Source organism: Mycena indigotica (genome assembly GCF_014461135.1).
Source record: "Mycena indigotica strain 171206Taipei chromosome Unknown Mind.scaff0012, whole genome shotgun sequence".
NCBI lineage: Eukaryota > Fungi > Basidiomycota > Agaricomycetes > Agaricales > Mycenaceae > Mycena > Mycena indigotica.
Window position 1 is genome coordinate 135,203 of NW_023503011.1, and position 13,438 is coordinate 148,640.

The window sequence follows — 13,438 nt, forward strand, 5'->3', positions numbered from 1 at the left end:
AGTTTCCCGATAGCCTGCTTCGCGCAAAAGGTCTTCAAGACGTTCATAAGTCCTGGATGTGCCTCTTCTATGCAAAGGAACTCGTCCAATCGAGTCGGGGTAGTATTTGCGGGGGCGAGAAGGTGTCGTTGTTAGCTGTGTGGAGGAGGCAGCAGAAGTGGAATTGCTCGGGGACGGTGGAGGCGGCATTGACGAAATGGAACGGCTCATCTACTTTATTAGTTACGACAATCTCCACGGTGACGCGTGTACCTTGTCCTGGTTAGCATGTCGAGCCAGCGCCATCGGTGAAGTCGAGAGGCAGTAGTTATTCGCACGTGACGATGAGAACAGAATGTCCGAATTTCAATCAAACAAGTATAACCGTCCGTGCCTGTGGCATGGAATATAATAAGAAAAGGAACTTCCAGCGTCCACACGGCCGCTCGCCTGCGGCTCGCGACCGGCGGGCGGTATCCGAGCGGTGGTCACATGAATTTCACGTGCCATCAATCAAAACGCGTGACTTTCTGTCAATGCCGGCACGGTAGTGTTTTAATATTATAGAGAAGAGATAGAGATAGAGAAGATGCTATCAAATGTCTACGTTGAAGGAGGCCTAAGGTGGTACAACATCTAATGTATACAATGTACTCTACTTATGCCCTGCCTCTCCCCCCGGTTGATTTACTAAAAAGCTTTGCCTTTTCAATTGCCGCATTACTCTGCTTGACCAAATTTTTCTTGTAATCCATGATGCTAATGTCCATTTTGGTCAGATTTTTGATGGTATGGTCGGCGACCTCCCAAAGCTCTTCCGCCACTTGCGAAATCAGCCGGAAGTCGTGCGATACAATAACCACCCCGCCTTCGAATTCTTTGATAGCCCGCGCGAGCGCATCAATGGACTCCATATCCAAATGATTCGTTGGTTCGTCAAGGAGGAGGATGTGAGGGTGTTCCATCGCCAACTGCGCAAAAACGACTCGATTGCGCAAACCATCCGATAACTGTTTGATCGGGGCGGTTTGATGAGCACCCGAGAGACCGAACCGGCCAAGTTGTGACCGCCAACCCTGTAAGTCGATCTCCGGGAATCGCTGAGAGAATAGCTGCTGGAAGTATTCGATGGGGGAAGAGTCGTAGGGTAGTTGGTCCGCACTGTGTTGCGAGTATTTCGCCAATTTGAGTGCAGCATGTTTGGATACCGTTCCCTCCACAGGCTGTAGAGCGCCAGTAATCAGATGTAATAACGTCGACTTGCCCGTTCCGTTGGCACCGAGAATGGCTACTCGTGCGTCCATACTAGGCAATCGGTCAGAGGGTGTCTCCTTGGGAGATAATGACTTACTCAATACCAAAACTTAAGTTTTCGTACAGATAGTCCTTCTTGGCCCCCGAATACGAGAAGGCTACCCTGTCAAAAGCAATGATCGGGGGTGGCAGTTTTTTGACGTCCTCGAAGTTGAAACGCAATGGCTTGCCAACTTCAATCTTCTCTATCAAACCGGCTGCTTCCATCTTGTCGATAATCTTTTGCTTCGACTTAGCTTGTCGAACAAGGTTGGCGTATGTTCCCGCCGACGCAATAAACCTACTAGGATTAGATGGAGTCACTGTGCGCAAACAGGAACTGGCTTTTTTATATGAGCGATTTCTTCCTGTTGCTTGTGGTACGCCTTCATCTGATTGACCTCATTTTCCTGCTTGGTGCGAACATATGTTGTGTAGTTGCCCGTGTAGTAGACCATCTTTTTTTTCGGCGTTAGGTCCATGATATTGGTACACACACTGTCCATGAAATCCTGGGAATGACTGGTGATGACGAGAATGTGATTATAGGTGCTCAGATAAGCTTCGAGCCATACGACCGCCCCGAGGTCAAGATGATTCGTGGGCTCATCGAGGAGGAGTAAATGTGGTTTAACGAAGAGTGCACGAGCAAGTGCGACACGCATGCGCCAACCACCGCTCATGTCCTTAGTGGGCTTCTTCATCATCGTTTGAGAGAAGCCTAATCCGTGGAGAATGCTGCCCGCTTTCGTTTCGAACGTGGATGGGTCCATTTCTTCGAGTTGTTCATACGCAGCATCAAGCGCCAGCTCGTCCACGTCGTCCGCCATTGAAAGCTGCTCGATATGAGCTTCCAGTTTCGCTACCTTAGCCCGGGCTGAAGCCACAATGAAATCGACCGCATTTGTCTCTGACGGCTCTGCTTCGCCCGAAACAAGGTATATGTCGATGTGTGGTGGTATTTCGATATCACGCGCAGCAATGGATTGAAGGAAGGTTGACTAGGATGGAGTAAGTCACGATTCGGATTTCGAAGACTGTAGACCTTTCCAGAGCCATTTTGTCCTAACAAGCCGTATCTTTGGCCGTAGTTGAGCTGAATTTCGGCGTTTTCGAAGAGCAGTCGACCATGGAAAGACAATGTGTATGCATCGATCTTGATATCTCGCCCTTTCACATCGGAAACAAGTACACCAGCTGCGCTCCTAGAGCAGCTGGGGTTAAAAACACTCAAATGGAAAAGACGATGACAGACCTGTCCGTCGCAATGTTCAGCTTTGCCATAGTCGTAATCGTGAGGTTCTCTTGGCTATTGGCAGCGCTAAGGTTTGTCATTGGCGTGTTGGTGCTACTGCCGTTGCGAGATTGCAGCGTTGAACCTGTGGGGGTGCCGGAGGTCGAATCATCGCCTTTTGGTTCAGCAGCTGCCTTCTTAGCTGCCTTCTCAGCAAGGCGTTTTTGTTTAGAAGCTGAAGGAGGCATCCTATCAAGTTTAAGCAGCGCAAAAATGCAGCTTAGGCTTTCAAGAGGTGGTCTGGGACAAGATTATCTAGATCGAAAAAAAGGTTGAGACATCACTCCATGATTGCATACATAAGCAATATTATTCAATCAATTTTTGATGTGACAAGCTCGGAATCTTACGATTCTGACCTCGTTCGATTCCAGCAGCATGCGAACCGAAATTCCATCTTGTCCGCAAACGCTCATGTCCCAAGACCTTGACCTTGACCCCAGCGACCCTCTGAACCTCTTACTTCATAATCGCTCTCAACATGATGCCCCGACCGATACGGATACGGATTCAGCGGCAACACCACCCGACTGGAGCTCGCTGAACGGAATGTGGACAACTCCGGAGGACCACGTTAAAATGGATGCTACTTTTGACGTTGACTTTGGTGGACTTCTGGACATCTCATTCGATCCCAACGTTGGCATTGAGCCTGCCTCACTCAACTACCAATACACTGCTGAATTCCCCCAGTTCAGCTTTGGCTCCCCCCATCTCAGCTCTGCCGCTTCTTCTGAAAGTGGATCTACAACGGGATCTTTCTCGCCTCATGTGGCTTACTCGCCGCCCTCTTCCGACTTCAACGATGAAGACCCCGCGACCGAGTTGGCTAGCCGTGTTCGAAAGAGTGCGGGAATTATGCTTGCTGTTCAGCTCAATGATCACCATCAACCACATATTCCTATACAGCACCCACAGGCACAAGGGCACCCTTCTCCTGTGTTCACTACGGTGCCAGTGTCTGCTCCCATTCTGGCAGCTGCGCCGACAGCCGCCCAAACGACGACCTCGCGACCCAAGACGAGTCACACTACCATTGAAAGGCGTTATCGCACTAACTTGAATGCACGGATCCAGTCGCTTCGCGCGGCCGTTCCAGCACTACGAGTTGTCGACCGAGCTGCTGCGATCAAGGCAGGAGAAGCTCTCACCGTTGAAGACGGCGAAGATATAGTTGATGCCCGTGGTTATGTTGATGGTGTCAAGGTCGCACGTAAATGCTCAAAGGCCAATGTCCTGGGTAAAGCGGTGGAGTATATCAGAGTTTTGAAAAACCGAGAGCATCGTCTTTCCCGGGAGCTGGCTGGTCTCAAGACTTTACTCGGGGGTCTTGTTGGCGGGAATGAGCTTCTACGGGAATGGGAGCGCGAGTGGACTGCTCGGTTCGGTGGGCCGGAGACAGATGAGGTTGGAGAGAACATTCCTATTGATGAAGAGGCGGATGACGAAGAAGAAGAATCGGATGACGATGGCTCTGGTCGAAAACGCAAGAAACCCAAGGTTTCGATTGAGACAAAGCCCAAAGCCGAACGCAAACAAGTCACACCTGTCGTTGAGGGGGAGAAGAAGAAACGTGGCCGTCCGCGCAAAATTGTGCCTCCTCCATCTATCGAACCTTCACCCGCGCTTTCCACATCGTTACCCCTCAAGCAAGAACCTCACCGCCAGTATCTCTTGGGAGTTTTTGCCTTGTTCTCTTTTTTCGCTAATGCGAATGTTTCCGCTCCCCCTTCACCTCACAATCACACTCATCAAGGTCATGTCTTGAATCAACTCCCTCCCCCAAGCCAGACCTTCGGCCTCCTCCAGCTCTTCCATCTGCTTGTTAGCATAGTCGTGTTGGCAAGCATTCTCATTCCTTTAAGCAGGAGTGCTTACCTACGACTACGACTACGATCTGCCAATACTGTGATTGTTCCCGTCACAGAAAAGGCTCCACCCAGTCCAGCACCTTCAGACGAGACAGACACGGATGAAGCAGGGACAGAACTTTCCTTGTCAAGCATGAGCGGCGATGAGACAGTCCTCGCGCCATCTGGCATTGCACTTGATGCTGAAGCTTGTATCCTTGACCGTATGCTCTCTCTCTCTTCCTCTGCGTCGACATATTTATGCAAACCTTTCTCTTAGGTTCAACCCCATTAACAACTCGAATCCGTACTGCTATCCGTTTATATTCCTCTTCGACACACTCCTCCAACCGTCGTCTGCTAGCCCTCCTCTTGCATCCGGTTCCCGTTATCGGCAAGCTTTTTTCTCAGAGTCTGTGGGACCACAACATTGGGCTTGCTGTTGATGAAGCTGTTCAGCGAGTCAATGCAACACGGCCGACAAGCGGGGTTATACGCAGTCTGGAACAGAGTCTCGCAGTTGACCAGCTTCGCTTCCTCTCAGCGCAGCTGTTCGTGGACGAAGTTTTGGGAAATATTAGTGCGGATTCCGATCAACAGCAGCAGATGCTCGACTCTGTCCAAGCCTTGGGAGGTCCAGTGGCCAGATTAGCTGCCCGTGTTGGACGTGTCATCGGTGGGGGCTCGCCCCTCTTTTCTCCCAACAACGACGAGAGTGAGCATGAAGTAGAGAAGCTTCTTGAGGCTACCGTTCTTTACCGACGTCTTTCATCTGGTGAATCTTTCGGGACTTCAGATGCTTTTCTCTTGAGACAACTTCTTGGGAGCAGTGATGTGTTTGAGCGTGGCGAGGTAGAAGAGGCGAGAGACCGGATCATTGACCTCATTACTGATCAACAGTATATTAAGTAATTCTGTCTTTAATGCATGAGATATAATCGGACGGCTTGGGTGCAAAATTTACAGGTAGCTCTTACGCACTCAGAGTTGTGGTGACCAGATTCCAGAAAACATTTGATCTGGGCAACCAACGCGTCCTGCCGTCTCACCTCCCATCTTGCTCGCCTCTATGGCCTCCTCCCAATCACTATCATCATAGACCACCACTTGACTGAGTGCACCAATTTGCCGTTGCATACGCATAATTCGTTTCCTTTGAGCCGGTCTTGGTGCTGGGGTAGATGTCGCATTCAACGAAGAAGGCGAACTCGAGAAGGGGTCGTGATGATCTGGTGTTTGTCGACTTGATAATGGCGTCGACACCATTGGCGAGGATGAGCGTGCTGGACTTGATGACAGAAAAGTCATTTCAGGCACATCGCGTTGAACGGCGTCTTCGACTTGGTAGGTACTCAGAGGTAACACCGTATTTTTGATGTAAAAATCTCGAAAGGCGTCAGAAACATTCCAGATATCTGCCGAGTTGAATTTGAAGTGATAATTCAGTGGTGGCGGTCCGGTTTCTGGAGAAGCAAAAGGTGGGTCGAGATACGCGTTTCCGAGGGCGATGAATACGAATGGATCACGACCTTTACCTTGGCGGGCTGGCACAGACAAGGTATTGATGGTAATGTGGACTTGAAGAAACGGATTATGGGTCTGGATTACTCATGTCACTTTTGAACAAGAAAAGGAATCATGATACATACGTAGACAAAACCACGGGTCACGTCGAGGCCGTTTGGCCAAATATGAGCTAGGGTAACATCCTCTTCAGCCATCCAACGCCGGTCATCAGCTAGTTCTCCTTCCGCCTCCGCCTCCTCGTCTTCGGTTTGATCAGGAGCATATAGATATGGATCCAGTAGACCTGAAGCAATTGCCCAAGTTGTTCCTTTCTTTATCTGTCCTGGTCGCCTCGACATTGTTATAGCCTTCTTTAACTCGAATTTGTACGGCGATTCCTCGTCATCTTCCACTGCATATGGGTCGATATGGAGCGCCGAGTCGTGTGGTTCAGGGGGGCTGATCCCAAATATGCCACCAAACAACCACCAGACCAGACTGCGAAGATGGACCAGTGTGTAATTTTTTGGGACTTGGACGATACGGTAAACACCTTCCGTTGGCATGACATTGTCCTGCTCAGTCCGGGAGCCACGCCGCACATATTGAAACCGTAGTGTTAGATGTTTTGAGAACGGGGTCGGTGGTGGAAGGTCTTGCATCATTTGCCACGATCGACTCCTTCCGAATGGATTTGACGGTGAATCTGTAGGGGAGAGCCATGAAGCCATCATTTCCGAGCGCGGTGGGTCCGCAACGTGTTGCCGCTTCCTAGGAGCCTCTGGAGACTGGCTACGACAACGTTTCATGGTGCTAAGATGGTGGCAAACAAACAAACGTGAGTGAGTGATCAAACATGTGACCAGATTTATTTCCATCTAGACGCGTCCTGTCACAGTCAGTGTGTTGATATGTCACGCATTTGATCGATTTAGCAACGCAAAGGTGATCCCCAGGATCCACCGACTTAGTGAACGCCGTTTGGCGTAGCTCGCGATTCCTGTAATGTGAGGTTGACGAACTAGAAATCTTGCCATAGCTGACTTGTAAGGTTTTGCAGAAAAGCGAGTATTTGTATGATTGTAAGTTGGTATAAACAATGTGTCCGTGCGATACGATAGCAAAAGGGCGGACGTCTGAATATTTACCGATTGTAGATGTAGAACCCGTTGATTTCCCAATGAGCCCCATCCCCAAACTTAGAGCCGTGGTTGAGAACGAAATCTGCGGCAGTGTTGACGCCAGTTTGCTTCTTGCAGCTCGTCTGCTGACCACCAGCGCCATCAACACCCCAAACACCCTCGGTGAATGTTCCACCAAGGTTAGTGTCTACGACCATCATAAGATCATGGAAGAATTTGGTCGGGTCGCAGGTAGAGGGGGAGATCGCCATCTTGGGAGCGCCCCAACTGCTAGGCGCGGGTGCCTGACTGGTTATGTCACCAGGAACGCTGCCCGCCTGGAAGAACCACATTTTGATTCCATCGGTATCAAATTGTAGGGCAAAGACTCCCCCACCAGCAGCGTTGAAACCGGGCCCGAAGGTCGCAGCAGAGTTGTCACTGAAACCGCATGCGCCAGGATCCGTCGTAGCATCTGGCCACGTTCATCAACATTCTGAGCAACACAAGTAAAGAGAACTCACCGCAACTGAAACCTGTTGCTTCCAGAAGAGTGACCTTGGACATAGACTTGACTGCCGAGTCAGAGACCGAGCAACCAGAGCCGGTGTGAACAGAGTAGATATTCTTGTTATACGCGTTCACGCCTGCAGAGAAGGTCAATGAATGTCTGCAGATGTTCACAGGGATCACCTTCAACTACGTCTATCTCACCATCTACCATAGAATTTTCAGTTTCAAATTCCACACACTCACACGCACGACTGCTAACGCACCATATGGCCAATTCGCGCCAGTGAACCAGACAGCAGGCCAGGTGCCACATACTGATGGCATAGATTTGATGTCAAATACTACAGTGCGGATTAAGATTCGAAAGACCAAGTCGAGACTTGAATGAACGCACCAAAGAGATTCTGGTCCTTGGCATTATAGGTCTTCTTCGAAACCATCCTAAGCGATTTACGGCTAGAGACTTTCTCCTCGGTATCCACACTTAAAATGACCTTCCCATTCGAAGTATACGCTAAGCCTTCCTTGACGCCGTTCACGTAGTTGGCGACTCCATTGTTATCGCCAGTTCCAGAATCACTGGATGGATATAAAATCTGAGTTGATGAAAATACTCTTGACTGACTAGTTGAAGAAGTCGAGGAATGCCTGTCCCTCAAGCTTATTGGTCAATTTATAGCCTTCGGAGGAAGGACCCGCTAAAGCAATCATGAATCGACTGCCTGATGAAGCATAGAGGCTTACACGGAGACGTTGGCTTGGAAGGTTTGGCGGTGGATACTGGGGCACTGGCAGTGGATTTGGCTTTGGAAGGAGCAATCGTCTGCGGAGGTACTTCCTCGACGGTGGACGTGATCACCGTTTTACCGTCCTGAGGGCCTGAGTCGGAGCCGGACGAAGATGAGTCGGAGGCGAAAGAAGAGGAACCAGACTTGGAATTGCCCGAAGTGAAAGACCATGTCACGTCCACTAAGTACAATAGTAGATCAATCTTGTGTGGCGATGCAAGAGAAATTTGATAGTGACGCACAAACTCCAGCATCAAGCGAGCCGCCGTTTAGGGCAGTGAAAGCAGCAGTGGACAAATAAACTGAGCCGTCTGCCCCACAATCTTTGCACACATCGGTGAGAGTCACGTCGATGGATTTGGTGGGGTCGGAGGCAAGAGCGACGGAGATCTTGTGGCAATCAGCTGCAGATAGTTGGAGGCGAGGGAAACATACGTGTTGGAAGCATTTGTCAGAGACGGTGTTGATATCGCCGTAGTATTTGGCCCCGACTCCAATGATCATGTCGGCGTCGGCGGAGTAAGTCCCACAGGCATTCATGGTATTATTCTGGTAGCCGTAGTAGGCAGTTCCAGAAATGCTCTCCGCTCGCTTAGTCGCAGCAACACGAGCATGCTGAGGCACCCGTTTGAATGAGTTGTGAGTAGCGCTAGCAGAGACAACAAGGGTTGCCAGTACGCCCAAAGATCTAGCTGAGGGCATGATAATAGGTGATAAGTGGGTCGTAGCGAATGTGTTATTCCAAAGAGCGAAAGGAGGACTGAAGTCTGAGTGTCGTGGAGGGAGTTGGGTGAAAAAGCTGGCTCTAGTAACACTGCCACCCTTTTATGCGCAGCATTGCTGCCGTTATATGGTTCTTTGTTGCGTTCACAATTCTTCTGTTCCGAGTTCACACAGCAGGAAATTATGCGGTGGCCTTGCCTGCGCCCCGATTCAGTCGATAATGCTGATTTTCTTGGACCTGAGGCTGTAGAAAGTTTTCGCCCTTGACTTTCCATCGCCCAAGGCGTTCAAGGCAAGCTGTCGTTGGACCGCGAAATACATATAAGTGATGGAAAGAGAGGACTTGGATAAAAATAAAGCTCCCATCAATCACATTGATTGCCGGCCATGGTGACGCATTCTCTTCACTCTTCTTCACTTCAACAGTACTTAGTCTCTCAAAAAAATGTGCAAACGCCAAGGCCAAGGCCAGCATGAGTCACAGTGAAATGCCGTCGCCATTCAATATTCAATGACTATCCGTCAACAACCACATCATCACCGTCCCAGGCCGATAACAAACCTTATAACTTCCTGACTGATCATGAAGCGTCACTCGTACGCGTGCTTGGTGCAGCAAGCAAACCAGCCCGCATCCACCCCTCTTCAGAACAGAACCGCCATGGCGACTCCCAATATTGCTGAATTGGTGATACGCGAGGTGCGCCAGGCGCCTATGTGTCCATAGTCGCCAATTCTGAAGCATCTTTGGTGTAGATTTCGCCCGTTATCACCATATTCTCCAAGTACTTTCTCTTCTACGGCTCTCTCAAAATTCTAAGTCAACAATGCTAGACCGTTCTCTCGATTTGGTCTTCTGCCTTTTGGTGGCCGCTCTACAGCAGTCAAGCTTTCAACTGGCGACGTTTGGGTTCTTGCTTCCACACCGCTGACCGAAGACACAAAAGCTACCATTGACAAACTAGGGCCTGTCAAGTCTGCAATGCTTCATACCTTCTATTCCTCTTGTTGACTGCCAGTGGTATATAGATGGATCATCGGCGCGGATGCTGTACACCATTTGTACCTGGGTGTGCAATCCCGTCATTCCTAGTCCCCGTATTCATGACCGCAGGTCAATTCAAAACGGTATATCCGGATGCCAAAGTGATCGGTGTGGCTGCCCTGGTATCGAAAAAAGCCAAGGAAGGTTTAGTTCTTGATGGAGGTCTGTGCGTTCGCTCTACTTCAAGTTAGAGCTGACATAGAAACGTAGTCTATGGCGCCGATCCAGTTGAAGCCAAATATGGTTTCGAAGAGGAGGTAGGATTCAAACTGGATGGGAAGTGTTTATCTTCATCGGTGGATAGATATATGCTTGGTGAGACCAGAAAATAATCGCATGCACACGCTCACACTCGGCAGCTACTTCGATGGATTCGCTAACAAGGACATCGCATTCTTCCATGTCGCCTCGAGGACCCTTATCGTTGCTGATCTTCTGTTCAACCTCCCTGGCACGGAACAGTACAGCAAGGCACCTCGACCATCCAAATCCCATGTTCCTCTCGTTGGCAAGATAGAACCATTTGGCAGCTTGCATAAGCGATTTGTCTGGAGTCAGGGAAAGGATAAGAAGTAAGATAGTTTTCATAACATGGAAGCAGCACTTTGACCATTCATAGGGCCATGGCCAGAGATGCAAAAACAGTGCTTGAATGGGCTCCCGAACGAGTGATCATGTGCCATGGCGTGAGTTATGATCGTGTTGGATATCGAATTGCTTAGCTGTGTGCTTAGGATGTCATTGAAACGAGTGGAACAGAGGCGTGGGCTGCTGCGTATAGCAAATATCTGGCTTAAAATGGTCGTGGTCTATAGGTCATTAAACTATATATGGAAAGGAAAGGAAATTTCCATCCTCGTGTTCGTCATTTGTGTATCGTGATCATGTGACGACAAATTCGACTCGTCAATTCTCATTCTCGTTCTCCAGAATCCATATGCTAATTTTTGTGAGTGACAGTCCTATGTCGACCGTGGTTTGAATATTCCAAAGAAGCGACCCCGTTGTTCTTTCTTCGCCAATGCCGCTCGTGCATCCCTTTCCGCCTCCTCATCCGTTATGCTACCACCTAGCGCGTACCAAACGACAGTCAGCATTCCTAAATCAACCAGTTCAGTCAATCGCCTCAATCCAAGATGGCAACGGGCTGACCAAGAACGGCGGTCAAGACACATCCAGCCATGGCACCAATCCCCTTTGAATGCCACCCGTTGTTCTGTGGGAATGGTCCAAGATGCAAACCAGAAAGATCTTCCGTTCCTGAATGGCCTGCCGCATTACCAGAGATTGGCAACCCCAACGCTTTGCAGTTGTCCTGTATTGCATGCCTTTTGAATGATCCAATTCTACTCTCACAACTCAACCCATACCTGGATGAATGAAGGGACTTTTGACGCAAACTGTTGTGCCTGTATTGGGGCTTCAACAAGTTGGATAGCCAATCCGACCTCTAAATGCCACTCGATGTGACAATGGAAGAGCCACACGCCCGGGTTGTCGGCGATGAATCGTAACGTTGCGCTCCCCCCACTCGTGATCTGGATTGTGTCGCGACGGAGTGGATTCGTTTGGTTGGCCAAGGTAATGACGGACGGGTCACTCGAAGCATAGTCAGACGAGCGGGCGACGATCTGGTATTTGTGGCCGTGAATGTGGCTGCAAGAATGTCAACGACCAGACAGTCAGCGGATAGACACAAGCTCACAAAGGATGTTTCCCTGCATCTCCATTCTTAACGACGAGGTCCACGACGTCCATATGGTTGAGAACAAAGCTCAGGGGGCCATATGCCTTCTCCACAGTTGCATCTTGGCCAAGTGTGAGAGCGCTGAGGATGGCGGGGGTCAACGGAGGGTTGTAGGTGACGAGATTGAACATAGCGTGGTTTGTGCCGTCGTCCATAGTATCGAAGAGGACCTAACATGCTCGTTTCAGTGCGGTCCATTGAACACAGGAAAACTCACCTCAAGTTCTATCGTTTTATCGGCCTTTGAAGGAGCCGGCACAACCTGAACTGGGACCATACTGATGTCGTTAACATCGCCGTACGCTGCAATCGTCCCAAGGTTGGTCAACGAAGCCGAGTTGGAGTAGGTGATGGACGCCGTTGAGTCTACAACGATCATTAAACCCCGCTCAAATGCCAACGGGCTGTAGACTTACTCGGGTTCAGAGAATCAGGAACTGTATCAAACATGTCAGTGTCCATGTTCGCGTGGACAGCCCAGTTCGCGTTGGTGTCGTTACGAGCAGTTACCAGAATGGAGTATCGCTGCGCGACTGTAAGGGTTACCAAATCTATCGGGAACTCTTCAATGTCAGTGCCGTCAACCTATAACATCTGGTCAACGCGGAACAACTAACATCGTTGTAGATACCTCAATGACTCGCATATCATGGCCATCGATCCAGAAGAAGAACATAGCAAAGGCGGAAGTGTTGACAATGCGCAAACGATAGGTCTTGCCAGGCTGGAATGGCAGAGTTGCATTTTCGTTGAATCCAACCGACGTTCCCGACTGAGGCAAGGTGCCACTTTTGGGTCCAAGATATGCCCCGTTTTGAGCGAAATAGATCAAACCGGAATCTAAGGAAGAAAGGTTAGCATCTTCGATTGTGTGTGTGTGATACCGAAAACTTGCCGGGGACAGGTTCTGCACCACCAGGATTGGCGATGCTAACAAACTGCTTCATAAGAACACTATGGTCGTCGTGATACCAGTCTCCCAGTATAACGGTGAACTCTTCGTCGTATTTGTGGACCTCCTTGTTGGGACGAATCACGAACGGGGCACGCAGACCATCGACATATTGGCCAGAGGAATGGGCATGAACCCAGTAAGTACCCCATTGACCACTGCCGGGGATGTCGATTGAATATGATGCGCCCGCATTTTTCCCAAATCCACACTCTGTCACGCCGACCTAGCGAAATTTTGTCAAATGGCAGGCAGGCTGAGCAAACTGTTGGAACCAACCGCTCCGTCGTTCCATGAAGACGCGTTGAAAAACATGCCATGGTGATGAATTGAGGAGACGGTATCGAGAGAATTGATGGCGTGGAGGATGTACGAGTCGTTGGTGGACACATCAATGGGCGGGGGTGGCCAGGTGCCATTCACTCCAATCACACGACGAGGTTTGAGGCCGTCGGGGTTAACGTTTTCGACGTAGGTGAGGTTCCACCAGAGCTCATGGACAGCTGCGAGGGCAGGAGAGGCGGCGACAAGAAGATGGAGCAGGCACCTCATGGTTTCCGAAGAAGGAGGAATGGAGGTGAGGCTTTTTTACTGACACTATATCTCCCTATCTGATATGCCGGTCTA

At 49.8% G+C, this 13,438-nt stretch overlaps 6 protein-coding genes across 6 annotated transcripts; 2 read left to right on the plus strand and 4 right to left on the minus strand.

Annotated features, from left to right (window-relative positions):
• Nucleotides 1–638: 638 nt before the first annotated feature.
• On the minus strand, nt 639–2,754 carry MIND_01210000 (uncharacterized protein; the record flags this gene model as incomplete). The annotated part of the gene is made up of 5 exons (XM_037368607.1): nt 639–1,284; nt 1,331–1,573; nt 1,597–2,273; nt 2,318–2,477; nt 2,528–2,754. 5 exons carry the CDS (start codon nt 2,752–2,754, stop codon nt 639–641), a joined length of 1,953 nt encoding a protein of 650 aa, XP_037214575.1.
• A 226-nt stretch (nt 2,755–2,980) lies between these two features.
• Nucleotides 2,981–5,328, plus strand: MIND_01210100 (BHLH domain-containing protein; the record flags this gene model as incomplete). Its single annotated transcript, XM_037368608.1, has 2 exons — nt 2,981–4,640; nt 4,697–5,328. The coding sequence occupies 2 exons, from the start codon at nt 2,981–2,983 to the stop codon at nt 5,326–5,328; spliced, it is 2,292 nt and encodes a 763-aa protein (XP_037214576.1).
• Nucleotides 5,329–5,397: 69 nt separating this feature from the next.
• Nucleotides 5,398–6,731, minus strand: MIND_01210200 (Carbohydrate esterase family 9 protein; the record flags this gene model as incomplete). Its single annotated transcript, XM_037368609.1, has 2 exons — nt 5,398–6,015; nt 6,066–6,731. 2 exons carry the CDS (start codon nt 6,729–6,731, stop codon nt 5,398–5,400), a joined length of 1,284 nt encoding a protein of 427 aa, XP_037214577.1.
• A 335-nt stretch (nt 6,732–7,066) lies between these two features.
• Nucleotides 7,067–9,046, minus strand: MIND_01210300 (uncharacterized protein; the record flags this gene model as incomplete). The annotated part of the gene is made up of 9 exons (XM_037368610.1): nt 7,067–7,518; nt 7,568–7,690; nt 7,737–7,760; nt 7,820–7,897; nt 7,951–8,135; nt 8,182–8,254; nt 8,301–8,525; nt 8,587–8,734; nt 8,780–9,046. The coding sequence occupies 9 exons, from the start codon at nt 9,044–9,046 to the stop codon at nt 7,067–7,069; spliced, it is 1,575 nt and encodes a 524-aa protein (XP_037214578.1).
• Nucleotides 9,047–9,650: 604 nt separating this feature from the next.
• On the plus strand, nt 9,651–10,909 carry MIND_01210400 (uncharacterized protein; the record flags this gene model as incomplete). The annotated part of the gene is made up of 10 exons (XM_037368611.1): nt 9,651–9,767; nt 9,824–9,852; nt 9,902–10,042; nt 10,097–10,137; nt 10,182–10,274; nt 10,323–10,369; nt 10,417–10,427; nt 10,472–10,684; nt 10,732–10,798; nt 10,847–10,909. 10 exons carry the CDS (start codon nt 9,651–9,653, stop codon nt 10,907–10,909), a joined length of 822 nt encoding a protein of 273 aa, XP_037214579.1.
• Nucleotides 10,910–11,074: 165 nt separating this feature from the next.
• MIND_01210500 (Fet3 protein) lies at nt 11,075–13,363 on the minus strand (the record flags this gene model as incomplete). Its single annotated transcript, XM_037368612.1, has 9 exons — nt 11,075–11,211; nt 11,265–11,427; nt 11,483–11,768; nt 11,818–12,029; nt 12,077–12,225; nt 12,276–12,444; nt 12,491–12,699; nt 12,755–13,037; nt 13,091–13,363. 9 exons carry the CDS (start codon nt 13,361–13,363, stop codon nt 11,075–11,077), a joined length of 1,881 nt encoding a protein of 626 aa, XP_037214580.1.
• Nucleotides 13,364–13,438: the final 75 nt, after the last annotated feature.